Source organism: Cladophialophora psammophila, assembly GCF_000585535.1.
Source record: "Cladophialophora psammophila CBS 110553 chromosome Unknown aczJe-supercont1.10, whole genome shotgun sequence".
In the NCBI taxonomy this organism is placed as follows: Eukaryota; Fungi; Ascomycota; class Eurotiomycetes; order Chaetothyriales; family Herpotrichiellaceae; genus Cladophialophora; species Cladophialophora psammophila.
In genome coordinates, this window is record NW_006912931.1 from 1,203,394 (window position 1) to 1,221,520 (window position 18,127).

At 51.7% G+C, this 18,127-nt stretch overlaps 7 protein-coding genes across 7 annotated transcripts; 3 read left to right on the plus strand and 4 right to left on the minus strand.

The window, feature by feature from the left end:
• Window positions 1-128: 128 nt before the first annotated feature.
• A1O5_07162 (uncharacterized protein) lies at window positions 129-1,163 on the minus strand (the record flags this gene model as incomplete). Its single annotated transcript, XM_007747751.1, has 1 exon — window positions 129-1,163. The coding sequence occupies one exon, from the start codon at window positions 1,161-1,163 to the stop codon at window positions 129-131; it is 1,035 nt and encodes a 344-aa protein (XP_007745941.1).
• Window positions 1,164-1,366: 203 nt separating this feature from the next.
• Window positions 1,367-2,029, minus strand: A1O5_07163 (uncharacterized protein; the record flags this gene model as incomplete). Its single annotated transcript, XM_007747752.1, has 1 exon — window positions 1,367-2,029. The coding sequence occupies one exon, from the start codon at window positions 2,027-2,029 to the stop codon at window positions 1,367-1,369; it is 663 nt and encodes a 220-aa protein (XP_007745942.1).
• Window positions 2,030-2,376: 347 nt separating this feature from the next.
• A1O5_07164 (uncharacterized protein) lies at window positions 2,377-5,024 on the plus strand (the record flags this gene model as incomplete). Its single annotated transcript, XM_007747753.1, has 3 exons — window positions 2,377-2,596; window positions 2,651-4,423; window positions 4,477-5,024. 3 exons carry the CDS (start codon window positions 2,377-2,379, stop codon window positions 5,022-5,024), a joined length of 2,541 nt encoding a protein of 846 aa, XP_007745943.1.
• Window positions 5,025-5,793: 769 nt separating this feature from the next.
• A1O5_07165 (uncharacterized protein) lies at window positions 5,794-7,611 on the plus strand (the record flags this gene model as incomplete). Its single annotated transcript, XM_007747754.1, has 1 exon — window positions 5,794-7,611. The coding sequence occupies one exon, from the start codon at window positions 5,794-5,796 to the stop codon at window positions 7,609-7,611; it is 1,818 nt and encodes a 605-aa protein (XP_007745944.1).
• Window positions 7,612-10,615: 3,004 nt separating this feature from the next.
• A1O5_07166 (uncharacterized protein) lies at window positions 10,616-11,311 on the minus strand (the record flags this gene model as incomplete). Its single annotated transcript, XM_007747755.1, has 1 exon — window positions 10,616-11,311. The coding sequence occupies one exon, from the start codon at window positions 11,309-11,311 to the stop codon at window positions 10,616-10,618; it is 696 nt and encodes a 231-aa protein (XP_007745945.1).
• A 1,022-nt stretch (window positions 11,312-12,333) lies between these two features.
• On the minus strand, window positions 12,334-13,839 carry A1O5_07167 (AP-1 complex subunit mu-1; the record flags this gene model as incomplete). Its single annotated transcript, XM_007747756.1, has 4 exons — window positions 12,334-12,420; window positions 12,472-13,566; window positions 13,618-13,746; window positions 13,801-13,839. The coding sequence occupies 4 exons, from the start codon at window positions 13,837-13,839 to the stop codon at window positions 12,334-12,336; spliced, it is 1,350 nt and encodes a 449-aa protein (XP_007745946.1).
• Window positions 13,840-17,311: 3,472 nt separating this feature from the next.
• Window positions 17,312-17,895, plus strand: A1O5_07168 (uncharacterized protein; the record flags this gene model as incomplete). The annotated part of the gene is made up of 3 exons (XM_007747757.1): window positions 17,312-17,465; window positions 17,526-17,707; window positions 17,758-17,895. The coding sequence occupies 3 exons, from the start codon at window positions 17,312-17,314 to the stop codon at window positions 17,893-17,895; spliced, it is 474 nt and encodes a 157-aa protein (XP_007745947.1).
• Window positions 17,896-18,127: the final 232 nt, after the last annotated feature.

The window sequence follows — 18,127 nt, forward strand, 5'->3', positions numbered from 1 at the left end:
GAGTGAAGATGTAAATACAGGCCAGTCCCAAGCTTATCCCTCGGGTCATGAATCATCATGTTGTATCTCAATGGGAGTTCAGACGTTAGTCACGGCAGTATCAGTCAGGCAGCATAGTTTGGGCACTCCTATTGACGTTGAGATGCGTTCCAGACCAGGCCCGCTCCTCCTCGCTGCTTGTTTTGACGCTGCAGTGCCGCTTGTCTTAGCCTCTTGTTTCGACGTTGCCGTGCCGCTTTGCTGGTGCCACAAAAGGGCGGCGCGATCTTGCCCCTTTTACCATCCAAATATTGCTGGGGAGCTGACTTGACGGCGTTGGCGGCTGTACGAGAGCTCATAGATGATGATGATTCTTCCTTATCAGACGATCGAGTCGTCTCGGAATCGACGTGGTCATGATCAGAATCCTTGTTACTTGCCGATTCCGATTCCTGGTCTGAGCTTTCGTCCATGTTTCTCGTACTTCCACCGCTGTTCTCGTCCTGTAATTCAGCATTCCGGGCCGATTCATCTTCATCATTCTCGTTTGAGAGCGCGTCGTGCTCCGACCTTATACAATCCTTGACAGTGTTAGATCCCTCAGAACTTGCGTCTAGTCCACTCTCATCTTCCTCTCGAACCGCGGATAACTTTCGTTTCAAACCCCGTTTGTCTGGAAACTCCGCTTCAGACTCACTTTGAGCTGTGTCTATGGATGGCAGCGCGTCCGCAGAGCTAGGTGGGCTTTCGGGCTCAGGTGCAGCTGATCTCTGTATCCGCTCTGATGTAACGAGGAAATACTGGTAAACATCTTCAAGGAACGCCTCCATCTCTTCCATAGTCACCATGCCATCCTCCGAGCGTGTTCTGATATCATTGAAGCGTGCTGCTTTTCGCGGGGCGGACACATACATCGCGTACATGTGTTTGTAAACGGAGAGGGATCGTTCGAACATAGTCTGTATAGCGTCGCGATCTTGTTCTGCGATCTCTTGAAGGCCTTCAGCGGTGGCGGTCAGACAGTCGGCTCGATCGTTGAGAAAGTCAATTTGTCCTTGGAGCTCCTCGGCCTGTCCTCGCAGAGCTGCGGCCTGCAGAACGAGCTCATCTACCTGTTCAAAGGCTTGCTGTGGCGTCGTAGACAGAATCATACGCGTCAGAAATCGTGGGAGTGCCGGATCCATGGCTTGCGTGTGAAGAAGGAGTACGGCTTGGGCGTTCAGTGAGGAGATGTAAAGGTGGAAGGAATTGACAGTATGGACCAACATGTGATCGAGGTAGTTTTGTGCCAACAAACTGCCGCACCTTCTGCTGGCCTCGCTCTCGCGCCCTTTGGCCTCGATTGGGACTGTAGGTTGCAAAGGCCGTTTAGAGATGTCTATTTTGTTCATTTTGTCGGTGTCCAGACATCGGGCGCTGATAGACTGTTCTTTTTGTACTCGGCCATTTGTGCTTCGAGTTCTTCCAAGTTCCCCGAGAAAGGATCCTTGACCGGCTCCCGTCGCACTTCCCAGACGTCTTCGCTGCTCGGACCAGTCTTCCATTTAACTGCCTTCTTGCGATAATGTTCCTGTATGGCCCTCTCGCGATCTTCCTTTTTCCAGTTTCGTGTCTTCATGCAAAGCCAAAAGTCATCCCAGTGATTTGAGCATGAACGGAAAGAGCCATATCGATAGATGTTGACAAACTGGCCTCCAAAACTCTGACAGAACATGGCATAATCGAAGGCGGATCTGCAAGAAATCTCGACTGGGTAGAGGGAGTCGGGCGAGATGTCAGTGTGGACAAGCGCTGGTTGCGACGGTGCTGCAGGTGGTTTGGACTTCGTTCTTTGAGCTTGCTCCACATCTGCTTGTGCTTGAAGCTCCTTCAGGAACTCGGTCCATTCTCGATCACTCTGCTCGTCCCGGGTGAGGCTGCGTTTGACGGGTTCAGTGTCTGGAGCAAGAGCGCCAGTGGTTACCCCTTCCTGGGCTGGCGAGGTGGACAGAGCATTCACACTGCTGCTATCGCTGCTCGAGGCAGGCTTCTGCTTCCACCACCAGCTCATCCTGGCTCGGTTGGCTCTTAGAAGGTGGGACAACAAAGGTAGATGAATCGTGTCGGAGAACCAAAAAATAGTTGCTGGATCAAGCCACAATTCCGATGTGCAGCCACAGATCAGCCACAAATTTATTGTTTCGACGTCATCTTCCAGTCGGCGATGATGATGCTGGCTGTCGAGCTGCGCCCATAGTAATAGGAGCCGACTAATAAATACACTTTGGTGCTGCGGAAACTTGCGAATAGATAAGAACAGCAGAACCTGTTTCGAGCCGGCAGAGCTACGCCATCTGGCTGCAGCAGGATGAGGAGATAGACCACAAATTCTCTCATGATGCTCTGGCTATGGGCAGCATGATTCTGTCGAGATCTGTTCGAAGCTCCTTCGGGCGGCCTACATCTGCCCTGACGAGGTTTTCGAGACGACAGCAGCTCTATACTTGGAAGGCTACTTCTCCGACAGCCAGACTCGCCGCAGCCCCGGCAGGAAAGAGGTGGACGTCTACTGAAGCTGGCGACAATGAATCAGGCCACATTCTGACCCAGAAAAATGAAGGAATCTTCTTTTTCGATAGTGAGACCAATCTGCCAACGCCGCTCTCTGCGCAATCTACTGACCGCAAGGCAGATGTCTTCCCGTTGAAGCTGCAATGGCTCAATCGGATCCCCTACCTGAATCCTGACAAGTTCCTGGCAACCTCCCTCAGCAAAGTGAATCAGCCCAATCTTGCTCTGGCTGATCCGTCTAGCATCATAAAGCGAGCCCTGCCTGAAAATCTCCCCCTCCATGTCACAAAGATCTTACCGAGACTACGCGAAGGCGGAGCTTTTGTCAAGTTCTCTCATGAAGATGGAATCACTGCGGGGGAGTTGGAAAGCACATTGAAACAGTATCTCGATGAAAAGCCCATTACACCATGGTTCAACCCTTTTCGGAGGGTTCGCGCCTTCTTGGTGCAGGGAAAGCCGTGGATTGAAGATCTATATCGCGTCCCTACTCCGCGGATCAAGGTCGAATTCTTGCCTACGGCCCCTGAGAATTCTGCGGCCGAACTGACCCAAGAGACGCTTTATTCCTTGTTCCGCAGGTATGGAAAGCTCACAGAGATCGTATCGCAACCGTCCGACTCGAAAGTTGTGCCGAAATATGCTTATGTCGATTACACGCGGGTGAGATTCGCAACTATGGCCAAGAATTGTATGCATGGCTACGTCGTCCCGGCCGAAGATGGCGGAGGAAAGACCGGGACGCTGCTCAAGCTGAGCTACGAGTCCAAACGGAAAACTCACTGGATATGGGACTGGATAACGAACCATCCCAGGATTGTTATCCCTTTGTTGGTCGCTTTACTGACAGCAGCGTCCGTTGCGGTGTTCGACCCTATCAGAACGTTCTTCATCAGGATGCACGTCACCCATGGTCTTCACCTGGAAGATCGTCGAATCTTCAAGTGGGTAAGAAGCCAGCTTCTGCGAGGTTACGACATCATCAGATTCCGAAAAGAGAAGCGTGAAGATGACAACCTGAAAATCGTGTGGGAAGATCGCCAAGATGCCATCAACCAGTTGAAGACGTGGTTGATTGAGACTGCCGACACCTTTATAGTGGTTCAAGGGCCACGTGGGGCCGGGAAGAAGGAGTTGGTCGTAGATCAAGCATTGAAAGATCGCCCACACAAATTGGTGATTGATTGCAAGAAAATCCAGGAAGCCCGCGGAGACAGTAATACCATTGCCGCGGCTGCGGCTGAAGTAGGCTACCGCCCAGTCTTTTCGTGGATGAACAGCATTAGCAGCATGGTTGATCTTGCGGCAACAGCCACTATTGGCACAAAAGCAGGATTCTCCGAGACATTGGACAATCAACTCGCTAAGATTTGGGGCAACACGACGACTGCATTGAAGCAGATTGCGCTGGCGCCGCGCAAAAAGGATGACAAAGACGCCCAACTGGCGGACGACGAGTGGCTGGAAGCTCATCCAGAGTGCCGACCCGTGGTGGTGATTGACAACTTCTTGCACAAAAACAACGAGGGTTCGGCGAGTATGGTCTATGACAAACTGGGAGAATGGGCTGCCGTCTTGACGACGCAGAACATTGCTCATGTCATTTTTCTGACCACCGACGTGTCCTTCTCCAAGTCGCTCAGTAAAGCACTACCCGACAGGGTTTTCCGGCAAATCACGTTGAGTGATTGCACACCTGAAGTAGCAAAGAAGCTCGTCATCAAACACCTGGACGCGGACATCGAAGATGCTGCATTGGGGGAGGGGAAGCTCAGTCCGTCACAATTGAGAAGTGATCTCGATGAGCTGGACGGAGTGATCCAAGTGCTCGGAGGTCGACTGACCGATCTAGAGTTCCTTGCAAGAAGGATCAAGACAGGCGAATCGCCAGGAAGTATGTGATATGGCCCATTCCTCTTTCAATCATTACTGACAAAAGGAAAACAGAAGCAGTTCGCCAAATCATTGAGCAATCCGCCTCGGAAATCCTGAAAATGTATCTTCTCGACGTCGACACTTCGAGCCGCAAATGGACACCTCAGCAAGCGTGGCTGTTGATCAAAGAGCTTGCGGCCAACGAGACTCTCAGATACAATGAGCTGCTGCTAAATGATCTTTTCAAGGATGGCGAAACGGTGTTGCAAGCTCTCGAACAGGCAGAATTGATTACAATCACGTCCAAGAATGGGCGGCCGTATAGCATCAAGCCAGGCAAACCTGTCTACCAATCAGCATTCGAATACCTGACCGAAGACGACGTCCTCAGGGCGAGACTGGATTTGGCGATTATGTCCCAATTGATCAGTTTGGAAAACAAGAACGTGGAGAAGTACGAATCGGAGTTGAAGACGCTGGCCGAGATGCCTGGGACGCCGAACGAGTTGCGGCCCCGGATCAAATGGTGTCTGGGCAAAGCGATGGCCAGCCAGGAGAAGATCATGAAGTACGAGGCACAAAGCGGAAAGTTGAAGAAGGTGCTCTCCGAACAGTTTTAAATCTAGGTGTCCGAGTCCCAGCAAGGTGCCAACTTTCTCCTCAGTTCGTCCCGTTCGATAGTTTTGTCGAGCGAGTGAATCCTCAATATATCTATATGTACTGTAACCACAGTCCCTTTGGGGGTGTTTATTACTTGAATCTGACTGGCGAGCCGGATCGGTTTTGAGTTTGGTAGGATTCCTCGTGCAATGGAAATAGCGCTCGTTGATTTGATGGGCAGATGTTTGAACAGGGGTCGAGGTGCTAGGCTCCGTGTCAGCACCTTGTCAGGTCGGAGATGTTTGGACCGAGTACACGCCAGATAATATCATCGACAGCAACCACCAAATACTAGCAGGTCAGGCTTCCCAACACTCGCTGCTCGCTTTGCGCACACCCCCCCTCTTCACACGCACGTATGAGCTCAGGACCAGAAGAGGACTAAGTTACGACATACTCTACGGACGGCGTTCATCGTTCGTCACTCACCCACTCCCTTCATCACTCCTTCATAAGTAGGGGCTCGAGCTCGCTTTCAGGGGGACGAGTACGAGTACGGGCACCTTGCAGCCCGTGTCCGAAACGGCATCGGCGGCGGCGGCGACGGTGACGGTGACGGCGCATTCCATACGTCCGCATTTGTCGCACACCGCATTGATTCTGGATTTACAAGAGAGATAAACTATTCTACCACCGACCGTGCCTCGCCCTCTCGATAATTTCCACACAGACTGCGTACTCCGTATCCAGGAGGAACTCGAATCGCACTGACCGCCTTTGTCCCAAAAGATGGACATCTCACAGCACGGGCGAAGCGCCTCGTTTCTCCAACATGCCGTGACAACAGCCGTCCAACGTCCATTTCAAACACTGTTCGCCGCCTTCTTCGTCATCTGCGTCGTCACGCGCATCGTCTCGGGCCTGCAGTACCGCTCCACGGTTTCAAAACAGGCTCAAGCAGCTGGAGGGTCGACGGGTCCTCGAACCGTGCCAATTCTCCCATACTGGATTCCATGGATCGGCCACGCGTTCTCGTTCGTCGCGGGCGGGACGGATTTTCTCACCCGAGCAGCGCGTTCATTGGGACCCAATGCGTCGATCTATGCGCTGAAGATGGCCAACTCCAAACACAACGTCGTCACGGTCCCTAGTCTGGCCAAACAGATCTTGATCGACAGGACCAGCCCCATTACAATGAACGATTTCATTTACCACACCATGAAGAATTTTTGGGACGACCGAGGTGCTATCAAAGCCATTGATCCTGATCACCTGTGGGGCAATATTCATGGCGTTTTGTCAGGCATGTTGCGCGAAAGTTTCGTCACTGCAGCCATCAGTGGCACCGTCAATATGGTCGCGGAGAGGACGTGGAACCTGGTCTCTGGGGCACAAAGCCCCGTTGACCAAAGTATCTGGGAGCGTCAGGGCGGCGTCGAAGTCATCTCAAGGGGCGATGGAGACAAGGCGCTGGTTGCCGAGGCCAGTCTATTTCCTCTAATCCGGTATTTCGTAGGCGATATCGCCACCACGGTTCTCTTCGGACAGAATTTCATGGAAAACAACCCGAACATCATGCCCGACTTGTGGGAAATGGACTCACAATTCAATCTCTTTATGGCGGGCGCGCCCTCCTGGCTGCCCGGGATGGGCGGCCCGACGCAAGCAAGGGAACGCATTATTCAGGCTGTTCAGGAACACCATGAGGCGCTCTTCAAGTACCTCGACGGTCAAGATGCCGGAAGTCGATGGAGCGATATGTCTGATGTCTCCTCCGTCATTGTCGATCGAGCAAAGGCGTTTCGCGCCGGTGGCTCCGTGCCGCGAGGCTATGCCACAGGCAACGCCGCCATTTTATGGGCAATGAACATCAACGCGAACCCGGTGATTTTTTGGATGACGTGGTACGTCTTTTCGAATCCGTCTTTGCTGCACGAGATCCGGGCCGAGATCGCCCCCTACGTGCGTTTCCGCCAGCCGCCCGCCACGGGTCTCCCGGTCAAGGAGGCCCCCAAATTGGACATTGACATCGCCGCCCTGTGGACCAAATGCCCGCTTCTCAAGGGCGCCTTTTTTGAAACCATGCGCCTCGAAGCCGCGAGCATGTCGTACAAAATGGTCGAGGACGACTTTGTGGTGTTTGAGAACGAAGAGGACGCGAGGCTGCTGGGCAAGAAGGAACCACAGAGCTGGTTGCTGAGAAAGGGCGAGTACATCTGCCTCCCGCACGGCGTGCACCAGAGCGACGACAAGTATTTCCGCGATCCCCAAAGGTTTGACCCGCGACGGTTTTGGGCCAAGGACAGCAGTCACGCGGGCAAAGGCGAGAATGGCCAACCCAATGATGACGGCGCGAATGGGAACGCAGACATTCGGGTTGAATACGGCACGATGAAAGTCTGGGGCGGTGGCAAACAGATGTGCAAGGGCAAAACCTTTGCGGAAAGAGAAGTGGTCCTCTTCACCGCCGCCTTGGTCATGCAATGGGATATCGTCCCTGTCAGTGACGGTGGGAAGTGGGTTCATCCGGGCCGCAAGATTGGTGCCGGGGCGGTTAATCCGAAGAGGGACGTCAGGGTACGATTGATTAGAAGGGAAGGATGGTGAGAAAAGGGGGCAAGGGGGCAAGGGGGGAAGGGGGAGAATGGTCGTCGAGGATGCGAGTCAGAGAGGGAGGAAAAGGAGAAAATGGGACAAGGCTGGCAATGATATTGTAGTACATGCTGAAGCCACCGGCCGTCCATGTCTTATTACGAGCCTTGGATACAAATACAATACCGTTTTGGGTTTTGGCCTGGCACCTTCACCTTCCTTCCTCGAGGACAATGGCCCCGAAGGAGGTCAGCTCCCTGCATGCGCATCAGGTAGAGAAGAAGGGCACACGCTTGTGTGTGTCAACAAGTCGTGACAAACAAATACGCAAGGTCGCGACTTACCTACCTCGCTATTAAACTGCATTCCTAAGGAGACTCCGCCCGGAGCAGGAGAGATCCCCCTTCTCGCCCTCGACGCCCAAATGCGGTGGCACATACCACCAATTAGGGGGGAAGTTTCTGCCGCAACTTGCGCGTTTGAACTGTGGCTGCCCGATGGCTGGTTAGGAAGCGAGGTGAGTCAGCAGTCAGCTATGTGCTGGGTACCTCGTACGAGGTACATGGCCGCATGGATTCGTGGAGAGCAGTCATGATGATGATTGATGGTGATGAGGGTGATCGTGATGGTGATCATGATGGTCATGATGATCTGATGATCTGAATGATCCTTCCCCGGGTCAGCTTCAGCCTTACGGTTACTTGTCCTTTAGGCCTCAAGGCCTCTCTGCTCGTGACTGGAAGGTTGTCCCTTGCAACCCCCACACACACAAACACATAACAAGTCAACAATACGAGTTAACGACGTGTTCGTTGATGGGCACCACAATCGAACCACATGCACATTACCAAGTCCAGCCAACGCTTTCCTCCCCATCGACATTACAGTATACGATGGGCCGAGTACAGGAAGAGCAAGACGATGCGCATCACATCGCCATCGTATGATCCATGCTTTGCAAACGTTGGGCGGCGGATCGGAGCGCCTGCATCCCTGGCACCTTACTGGCTTGCTCATTTGATTTGCGTTGCCGTGTTGTTTGCGGTCAGAGGAATAAAAAAGCTTACCTCAGGTAAGCCCTCAACTTGAAGTCCCCAGCGGCCTGCTGAACACGAGGCTCTCTCACCACTCCGACAGGAGGAAGGGAAGTCATGCAACGGGCGCCCTAACCACTTCAAGGTAGCTGTGTACGGAGTCGACAAGTTCTGTAGGGACTTTTATGAGGTATTGATGTTGATACATACCGTCAGGTTGGTGGGGAATCTAGACTCCAGCCATGGAATTCGACAGGGCCATTTGAAGAAAATCCCTTGTCGATGTTCGTGTTAGACCACGCATCTGGCCTTCGGCTCGCAACAACAAGGCGAACGGCATGGCATGTTGAGAACGCTTTCCCGTTCGGGGTTGGCTCTTCTGGTTCCAGCTCCGCCAGATCGCCAATCGAACACCATCCCGCATTTTCCGCCTCGGTGGCTTCAACCATGTGCTGTACTCGGCATGGACTTAGCTAGACGTGAGGCTAATCATGGGCTCGCTTCAACACGACCTTTTTCAGCTGTGGCTTGCCTGCTTGCTCGTCGCTTTGTTCAGCCAACCCCTTCCGAGTACAGATTTACGTCTTTGTCACCCGACAAAATTTGAGCCAAGCCGATTCTAGGCTTCCCAGGCGTGCACGTCTGGCGAGTCGAGTCGGTGGCTGACTGAAAAACAGAGAGGGGAAAAAAGGGCCTTTCGCGATCAGGCCGCGCTGGTCAAACGCGAGGTTGCGCAATGCGGTAGGCGTTGGACGATGGGTCCCAGAAAATGAAGAGACGGAGGGCTCGTGATCGTAAGCTTAAATCCTCTCGCCTGGTAGGTGTTCGATCTTCGCATAGCTCTCCACCTGTGGCTCTCCGAGATGCTGTCATGATGTGAGGAACCAAAGCCTCCATCTGGTAGTAGCTGAACGGGCCAGGGAGGTTGCAAGGCGAGGTGAGGACATGTATATAAAGTGAGCTGAGCCGCGATGTTGTCTGAGCACTGGCTCGTTCTACTACTCTGAAAAGACATTCTCGAGTTCGGATAGTACTATTGCCTGTCTTCCGCCCTCCAAGCAGTAGTCAATCGACAAAAGAGTCTTTTCACCGCGTTGTCCCTGCCAAAAAAAAAAAAAAAAAAGGGGAAAGCAAAAGACCTCCGTGTCAAACGTCGACATCTCGGGCGCCGACTCCTTTCTTTACCCAGCTCACTCAACGACGAAATGCATTTCAGCAACTTCCTCGCCGGCCTTGCGCTTCTTCTGCCCGTTGCACTTGCCACTCCTGTCCCCGCCACCGTTCAAGAGACATGTGCCCATCCACTGCGAGATGATAAGCTGGTAAAGGTTCGTCCACACTTCTCTCCTTCCCGCTTCTTTTTCTTCTCCCTTGTCTGGGGCTCCGCTCTGCATTCGCGGACCCAATCTGCACATAATTCCACTGATTCCCAATGTCCGCTGCGATGCTTTGCGGAAAAGACAACCGAGAACCCGGCTGACACGCCTTCTTGGGGTGTTGTAGCGACTGAATACCGGTATCTGCGTTGATCAACGCTGCGTGGTGGATGTGGATACTGGAGACACCTGTATCACGGCTTTCTGCACCCTCGCTGGCAAGGAGGGACATCAATGCCACTGCCTGCCGCTGACCGACTAAGCGCGAGGCCGTGTTTCAAACTCGAGGTCGTTTGGACCGAGATGTTTATTTTGTGGCTGTCCTTTGTCTTGGAAAAATGTTGGAGACACCGCTTCATAGATGTTTGGGGGGGGGGCAAAAGCTGGGAGTTGCATTTCGCATGTCGTTGATGCATGAGAGGGTGTCTGTGGGATTTTTTGGAGCACAGTCGGGTTTTATCCAGGACTTTTCTTCCTCTTGCCTGGTCGATGCATGCTCTCCTGGAGCCAATTGATGTAATGAGTGGTCGGGTATTTCCAAGTTTGTTCGAACGAGACTCTCTCTGAGAGCGAACTTCAGAAGATGAACCTCACTCCTAGATGGACCGTTCACGTTTCTTTCTGTTCCCCGTTCGTCACAGCAGTTTCCGACTTCTCACCACCTTCATCAAGCTGGGCAGCCTTCATGTTCTGGTCCTCCTCTTTCGCCTCTTCCTCAACCTCCCGACTACCACTGCGACCCTCCCCATTCCCATCGTCACCGATGCCCTTCTCTAGCCCTTCGCAGTGCTTCAACATCCACTCCGCACACTCCTTCGCCCCGTCCTTCGAACTCATCTCCGCTTCTACTACGGCATCTCGCCCCGCTTCATTGACGATCGTCGGATCCGCGCCGGCCTTCACTAATGCCTTCACCACATCTAAGTGCCCGTTCATCGCAGCCCAATGCAAGGGCGTGTTTCCCGACACATTTCTGTGATTTACTAGCAAAGGAGCGGATTTGTCAGCCGTCGTCGCGGAAGGGGAGGCGCCGAGCGACTCGGACGGTGCCAGCAGTGATAGAAGGTGCGTTATGATCTCAAGGTTGCCATTTGCCGCGGGGTAGTGGAGCAGAGAGGACTGTGAGCCGAGACCCTCGGCGTCAATGTCGATGGACGAAGCTAGCAGGACGGATGGAGGGCAATTATGCGTGCCGCACAGCGCGGTGACTAGGGATATCAGGCTTTCCAGGTCACCTGAGCGCGTAAAGTAGATGAGGTCGTCGAGTTCGTCGGGTGTGGGTGTGGGGAGTGTTGTGGAGGGCATTATTATAAGATGCTTTTCTTTCCCTTTGGGTGTGGAAACGCTCCAAGCCTGGGGTTAATTGATTGGAAATGTTTTGTAGCCAGATTCGAGGACGGAAAGAAGAGTTGATCGGCAAGGACGGTTCCGTTACCGTCGAGATTGGGAGCGAAATAATATCCTCGGGGAAGTGTGTTTGGGAAAATGAAAATTATTATGGGTCAGACTGCGACAAAGGCCGAGTGTGGAAGTGGATGAATGACGTCAATTCTTGGTGGGAAAACCTTAATCGCATTTCTTGGTCGCAAGGCTGTAAAGGAGACCAGCAAACACGGCAGACATGGGCAGCAAACACAGCTAAGTTAGCGTTCTTAGGCGGAAGCAGTGATAAGGACCGAGTAGTGGAAAGTGGAAAGAACGTGCTTTGATAGAATTCTGATTTCACTTATGCTTTTCTTTGGATATTCGTCTGAACGTGTTGTGTCTATGGAACTCATCCGGACATGTCTCTGCCGTGAGGAAGAGACTCATCTGGACATGTTTCTCCTGTGGATATGATGCCATCGTACTCCTCGTCGCCGTTCATCCAGACAAAACAATCGTCTGAGAAGATGACAAACACCATGATCTACACATAGAACTGAATAACTGAAAACTGACCAATTCGTTACTCTGAACATGCACATTCAACCCCTTAGCCTGCTTTGCAATGCATCGCAGGCACTGGTGGTTGGGCCAACCAAGTCGACCTGTGTGTTTTTGTAGTTTTTGAAGTTTTGTTGTCCCGCGGTTGTGTTCCCGTGATTGTGTTCCCGTGCAGTCGTGAACTGCATCTGAAGCCCTCCGACATCCAATTCTTGTCTTGATCCGGGCGTGTGTTCAAGAACCATCCAGCGTTGTGCAATTCTTTCTGTCGCCAAGGCGAAACTCTGCCTGGCAGGTTAGGCGAGATCTTCACACTGAGGTCATGAAATGCGTCCGTGAGCCCAGCAGGAATCCCGCTGCTTTACATTGAGACTCATTTCTGTTGCCAAAAAGAAATGGGTTCAACGACCCTGCACATCTGGCAGGCGGACGGCGATGTCCCCAGATTGTGTGATGTAGCGGACCCACGGTAGGGATGGATATTGCAACTGCATGGGATTAGAGACCATCTTTGAACAGTAGAGGGTGGATTCACAAACCTTTGGCTCAATGATCTTCAAATACCTAACCTGGATACCACTGGTAGTGAAGTAAGGGATTTCGAACTTGACGTTGATGGGTCGCTTGGCCTTTCCTTCTCCTGTAATACCTCCCATGCTTCCGCCGAAGCCCCCGGTCATGCCGCCACCACGCTCGTCATCTCCCTTGACACTAGGAAGGCCTAGCTCCGCTCGCATCAGGAATTCCTTGCCGCCACCGAACTGTTTGATCTTCCAGACAATGGCAGATTTCTCCGGCGCGTAGTGCACAGATCCAATGTTGGTTCGGAATCTCGGGGTATCGGCATCGTCCGGGACAGGGATGATGATCTCGACGTTGTTAGCAGTCGATCGTCGCTTGAACTGGGCTTTGGCTTTCAACATGTATTCGATTCTTGATCCAGAGTGGGATTCCACGACGCATTCGACCCAGATCAATGGCTTGACTGCGGTGTTGAGTCGATAACTCATCAACTCGAACTCTCCGTCAGGTGGGATGAAGCTGATGGTTCGGTCGTTCTCGAATCGAGAGAGTCTCACGCACTGGTGGAACTTGACATCCTCCATTTCGACGGCCTTGCCTCGTGTGGATCTTCCGGTGGTCTCGAACATGACCTTATCATTCAAGCCTAGTCGGAGTTCTGGCATTCCGGAAAGATAGCACTTCATCTTGATGGCGCCCAGAATCTCAGATCGCAGCACGTTGCCAGTGGATGACACCAAGAGGTTAATAGACTCAATGACGTCAAGAAACACCTCGTTCTTGCGATATCTGATGCCTTCGCTTCTCCAAGAGACAGCGTTGGTGACAGCAATGGGAGGGCGTGCTTGTACCTCAAGCTTGTGGGATTCTTGAGTGATGTACTCCTGGAGGATCTTGGTCTCGGTGGTTTGAGGGTATCCGAAGTCCATCATCTCGTCAAGCAGTTCATAGATGATGACGAAGTTGTCTCGAATTGACTCCTCTTCCAGCTCTTTGAAGTACTCAGTGAAGACCTCCACGATCTTGTGAAGGAACAAGAGGATCTCTGCGGCATTCGTGTTGCGTTTGGTAAGAGCAAGGAGGTAGAGATTATTGTGGCGAATGTAGAGGTACTGGAGCGCGGTTAGCTGGGGACGCGTTCAGTGAGAGTAGCGGCAACGAACGTTGATGCCCTCATCAGAGAAACAAGGGGGAACTGCAGACGACTCTTCTTCGGCTTCGGAAAGCAGGATTGGAAACTTCTCCACTGCAGACATGGGGATATCTCCGCGATAGTTGCGAGCAAGAAGAGTCTAGGGTAATCATTAATTTACGCCATCTTGTCCAGATTGGCATCTTTCGCTCACCTTGCCCTTCAAGTCGAGGAAGAAGACCGCAGACGCCATGGTGCCTGGGGACGCCCGAGGCGAGGGAGAGGGTGAGATGGAGGAGCAACCAGACTTGAAAAGATGATGAGCAGTTAGGTGGACAAATGAAAGAGAGATCACATCGTCTGGAAATGCGATGGAGGAAGAGAAGAAGGAGGAGTGGTGGTGAGGCGCGAAATAATTATTTACGTTGTTATCGAATACGTTTACTCTCCGCATCCCACATTGTACCGCACCAAGACCGCACCTAGCAAACCATCACGTGTGGCAGCCTTGCGAAAATGGGTTTCTTGTGCAGCCTTGTGGAGCTGACTTGAAAATAGGTCTCCGCCGCAATCTCCTGAGAACCTTTCTCTAAAGAGTAAATGCAAGAATTCAGCATCGCGCTCGTGCATACCCTTATCTACGCACTCGAAACTCCTCAGGATTGACTTCTGGCTGAGTCGCAGCTTTTGTAAGCCAACAAGTTGATATCCTCACTTTTGATATTTCGCCACATTTGCGGCCTCACCCTGATGGCATGTGATTTTCAGCTCTCTTGGGGCGATGGACATACCTGAGTCCGTGTTTCGAAACGCAAATCTAGTGCAAAGGCTCCCAGAGCAAAGCATGTCTCCCCGAATGACGTCTCATTGATGACCTCCGAAAATGACGCTTCCTTCCTGTCCTCGCTGACTCAAGTGATAGAGGGCCGAGGAAATAAACGCCGACGCATATACATCAACGCCTGTGACAGGTGAGGCGGGTGCCTCTTCTGAATTTATTCAGCGTCATCTAATTCCCTCAACCATAGCAGAATCTTGTCCAGTTGTCTATTCGATCAAGTCTACTGGTACTGAGAGTGTCTCTGGAGGTCCCGCCAGAAGTCCCAGAAACTGTCGAGCTGACCTCGCAAATGGTCCAGAAAGTCTCAGGCGCTTCCAATCTCCGAAGCTTCCAAACGAGCAACTGATGATAGGTGACTGCGACGGCTCGAGACTCTTGCAATGCTTCAATATAGCATCAACTGCATCCACGAACTTCCCACTATTCGGTCTTCGTTCAAAAGGGCAATGGTTCTTAACGGTGCAGCAGCTCCGCTCCACACATGTCACGGCCACCAATGTTAGGCCGCCATAGTCCGCTACATTTCATGGTCCTTTTTGCTCTCTGGAGGAAACTTTGATGTCTGTGTTAAAGCGACTTTTCCCGCGCAGTTCACTTAGTCCCGCCCCTCCACTACAAGAATGAGAGGCGAGGTCAGTGGTTGTTTGAAGCATACAATATATTCTCTAACAGTGGGTTCAGCACATAATGATAACGCTCTTGCCCTTCTTACCGAAACAGAATCCTGTGTACGCTTCATGCTTGTTCCATTTCTCTAGATGAGGGAGACCTGCATAACCCACCATCCTGCATTGAGACTGATGTCCTCCATGTTTTGGAGTGAAACACTGCTATCGGACTTCTTGGCTTTATCCCAGATTAGAAAGGACTACTCCTTGCGTCTTCAGGAGGGTACAATCCTTTCCGACGCAATAAAACTTGGAACTTGTGGAGGGAATTGGCCGGTATAGGCAGAAAAACCAAGATAGTCTCCTTTCCCATTCCACGAAACTTTGCATTGCCATTCTTCCGAGCATGATAAACCTCACAACGCTTTTCTCAGCGCTGCGATGTGCCCCTCACACTCTCCTTTTGCCGTTTCACCCTTGAATTGGACGGTGTAGCTATCTAGGTCAGGACCGGACATGGCAACACTGGCAGATATGACTTCAAGCATCGTTTCGTTATGGGTCGTGTCAACAAACCTCCAAGTGTAGATAACTTATCCTTCCGATGGAATGATTCCACTTAGCTCTCCATGGGCAGATGATGTTTGGGGAACGGCTTTCTGTCCCAAGAGACAACATATCTCCCTTACCATCTGACACGATAGATACTGAGGTATTTCGGAATGGAGTCGACCGCGCAGTCACTGAGCCATGTCAGTTGAGGATGGTCGAGAGAAACGTGGTTACCCAGTCAAAGATCACAGGACATTCTCAGCCAGCCAGAAGAGTGTGATAAGGTAGAACAAGATATTCGTCTAACCGCTAACCGAGAGAGCAAAAGTGGAGCTTTACACTTGTCTGGACCGTCCGACATGTACACGCCTAGAAGCAGACATGTGGGACTAATATTCTTGTATCACTTTTCCCACAAGTTTGCCTGAACGAGAGATTGGCGGCGTTCTAGTAATCAATTACAAGGTCCTTCATGCGAGCTGCAGGGCCGATTAACTTTTCATCTCTATATCCATCCTGAACGGCACCACCGTCGTGTCCTCTATTCGTTGGCAAATGATTGGTATCAAGACTCTTTGCCGCCAGGAGTTACGTAAATTATATATGCTTCATTATTGTCGTCATCATCGCGTGTGCTCTCATCTGACCGCTTGATCCGGTTCGGATCGTGTGGCTAGCTGAAGTCAGTTCTCTTTTTGGCCAGGCCCTCGCTGACCCACATCATGGGTGAGGATCTTGATTTTGTGCAACATTTTTTCAGGCAATATGTCAGAAGGAGCTGTATCTGGACATCAATTATTCTCTCTAACCCTTACCGAGACCTCCTTCCCTGTGCGTCTTTCGATGACTAGGACTGCCGACCTCGTCGCTCGGATCTTGGATCTTGTCAACGTCTAGGCAACCAAGAAAGTCAGGCGGTGAAGGTGGGCAGATTTTCAAGGAAAAAGACTTGTGGAGAGAGGATGCTCCTATTGGTCCGATCGTGTATGTACACCACCAACATGGTTAGCTCATACATATACCGGGTATCTGCGAGCCAATCATGTCTCTCACCAAGTACTGTTCCTGCAGGCAACCACGTGTTGGCTTTGCCCTTTTTGCCCCTCTAAGCGGGTACCTACTTCAGATTTTCTTATCCTGACAGCATAACTACATAGAGTCGACACAAAACGGCGCGATACTGGAACAACCTGCATGTGCCCAGAACCATGTCTTAACCCGCACCAGTTACTTGACTCCTTCGTCTATTCTCGGCAAGTTGACTCATGAGCCAATGCACCTTTCAGCTCGCCTGCTCACCGATAAGTGAAGGAGTAAAGCAAGTATCCTGCCGTCTGCTGGCGAAACTCCACAAGGTGGACATCAATTCTGCCATCTGTCTCTTAAGTCCCAGTCCACGGATAAAGTGGCTAAGCTGACAGCAAGCATCTAGACCTTTTGAAGCGTCAGCTTCCAAGACATCGTCGAAGATGTAGCAAGCATGCGGCGGAATGCGCCTTGCATCGACCATGCAGACAAAACTGTCGCTGCAAGGAAGAGCTTTCGTTGCCTAAGGTCACCACGTCACCTGTCTCACGAAAATGAAGAGGAGATTCTGCATGGGACGCCTCCTACAGGTATAAAAGAGGTGAATTGGTCTACTTGACCGGGACTTCGGTCCAGCATCACAACATCCGCTCTCAACATTCCAATCATCCCTTCATCCATTCCAAGCGACTTCTAGAATGGCTCCCCTTGTGAACAAAGGCGACACCATCTATGTCCCAGCCGAGTTCCTTGGTGGCAACAACGGCAAGAAGCTCACCATCCACTGGTCGCAGATGCTGAGGTCGAGGAATGAGGACTATTGGCTGTGCAAGTACACTGTCGAGTCTGGCGGTGAGTCCTCCAGCTCCCACATTCTCAAGCCTCGAATTCCAGTGCTGAAACTATCTTTAGAAGGTGCTGGTGCAGCGGAAAAGATCTATGTGCAGGCCAGCAAGCTTGAAGAATTCAAGCAGAAGAAGAAGGATGGCAAAGACTTCACTTTCGTGGTGGATGACAGTTTCCAATACGGTCAGGATAAGGAAAAGACAAAGCGCTTCCTGGTCTTTCATGACAAATCCAACAAGCCCTATCAGGTATGTGATCAAGGCTGTTCCTGCTTCACAGTGAAGCTAATCTTCTGCAGCACCGTTTCGTCGAAAATACCTACACAGAGCTTGGTGGCAAGGCGGCTGATTTCCTCGAAAGCATGGGATTCAAGGATGCTGGTACCGTCGAGGACGTGGCACGGCGCTTTGCAGGTGACGAGCTCCATAACTTCTAAAGGCGAACAAGGGGTAGAAGGATTTCCGAGAATCAAGCCGACTTCCAGATAGGGCAAATATTCGCGTATGATCACCTAGTAGATGAGGAGGCGACCTCTCCCTAGTCGCATTATTGAAGTCGTAACGGGGTTCGTGTCCTTGGCCACAACTGTGTAGTAGGATGCAGAATAATCCTCCTATTGCAGGAAGGAACAAGACACACTACGCTTGATTCCATGAGCCTGAAGCGCC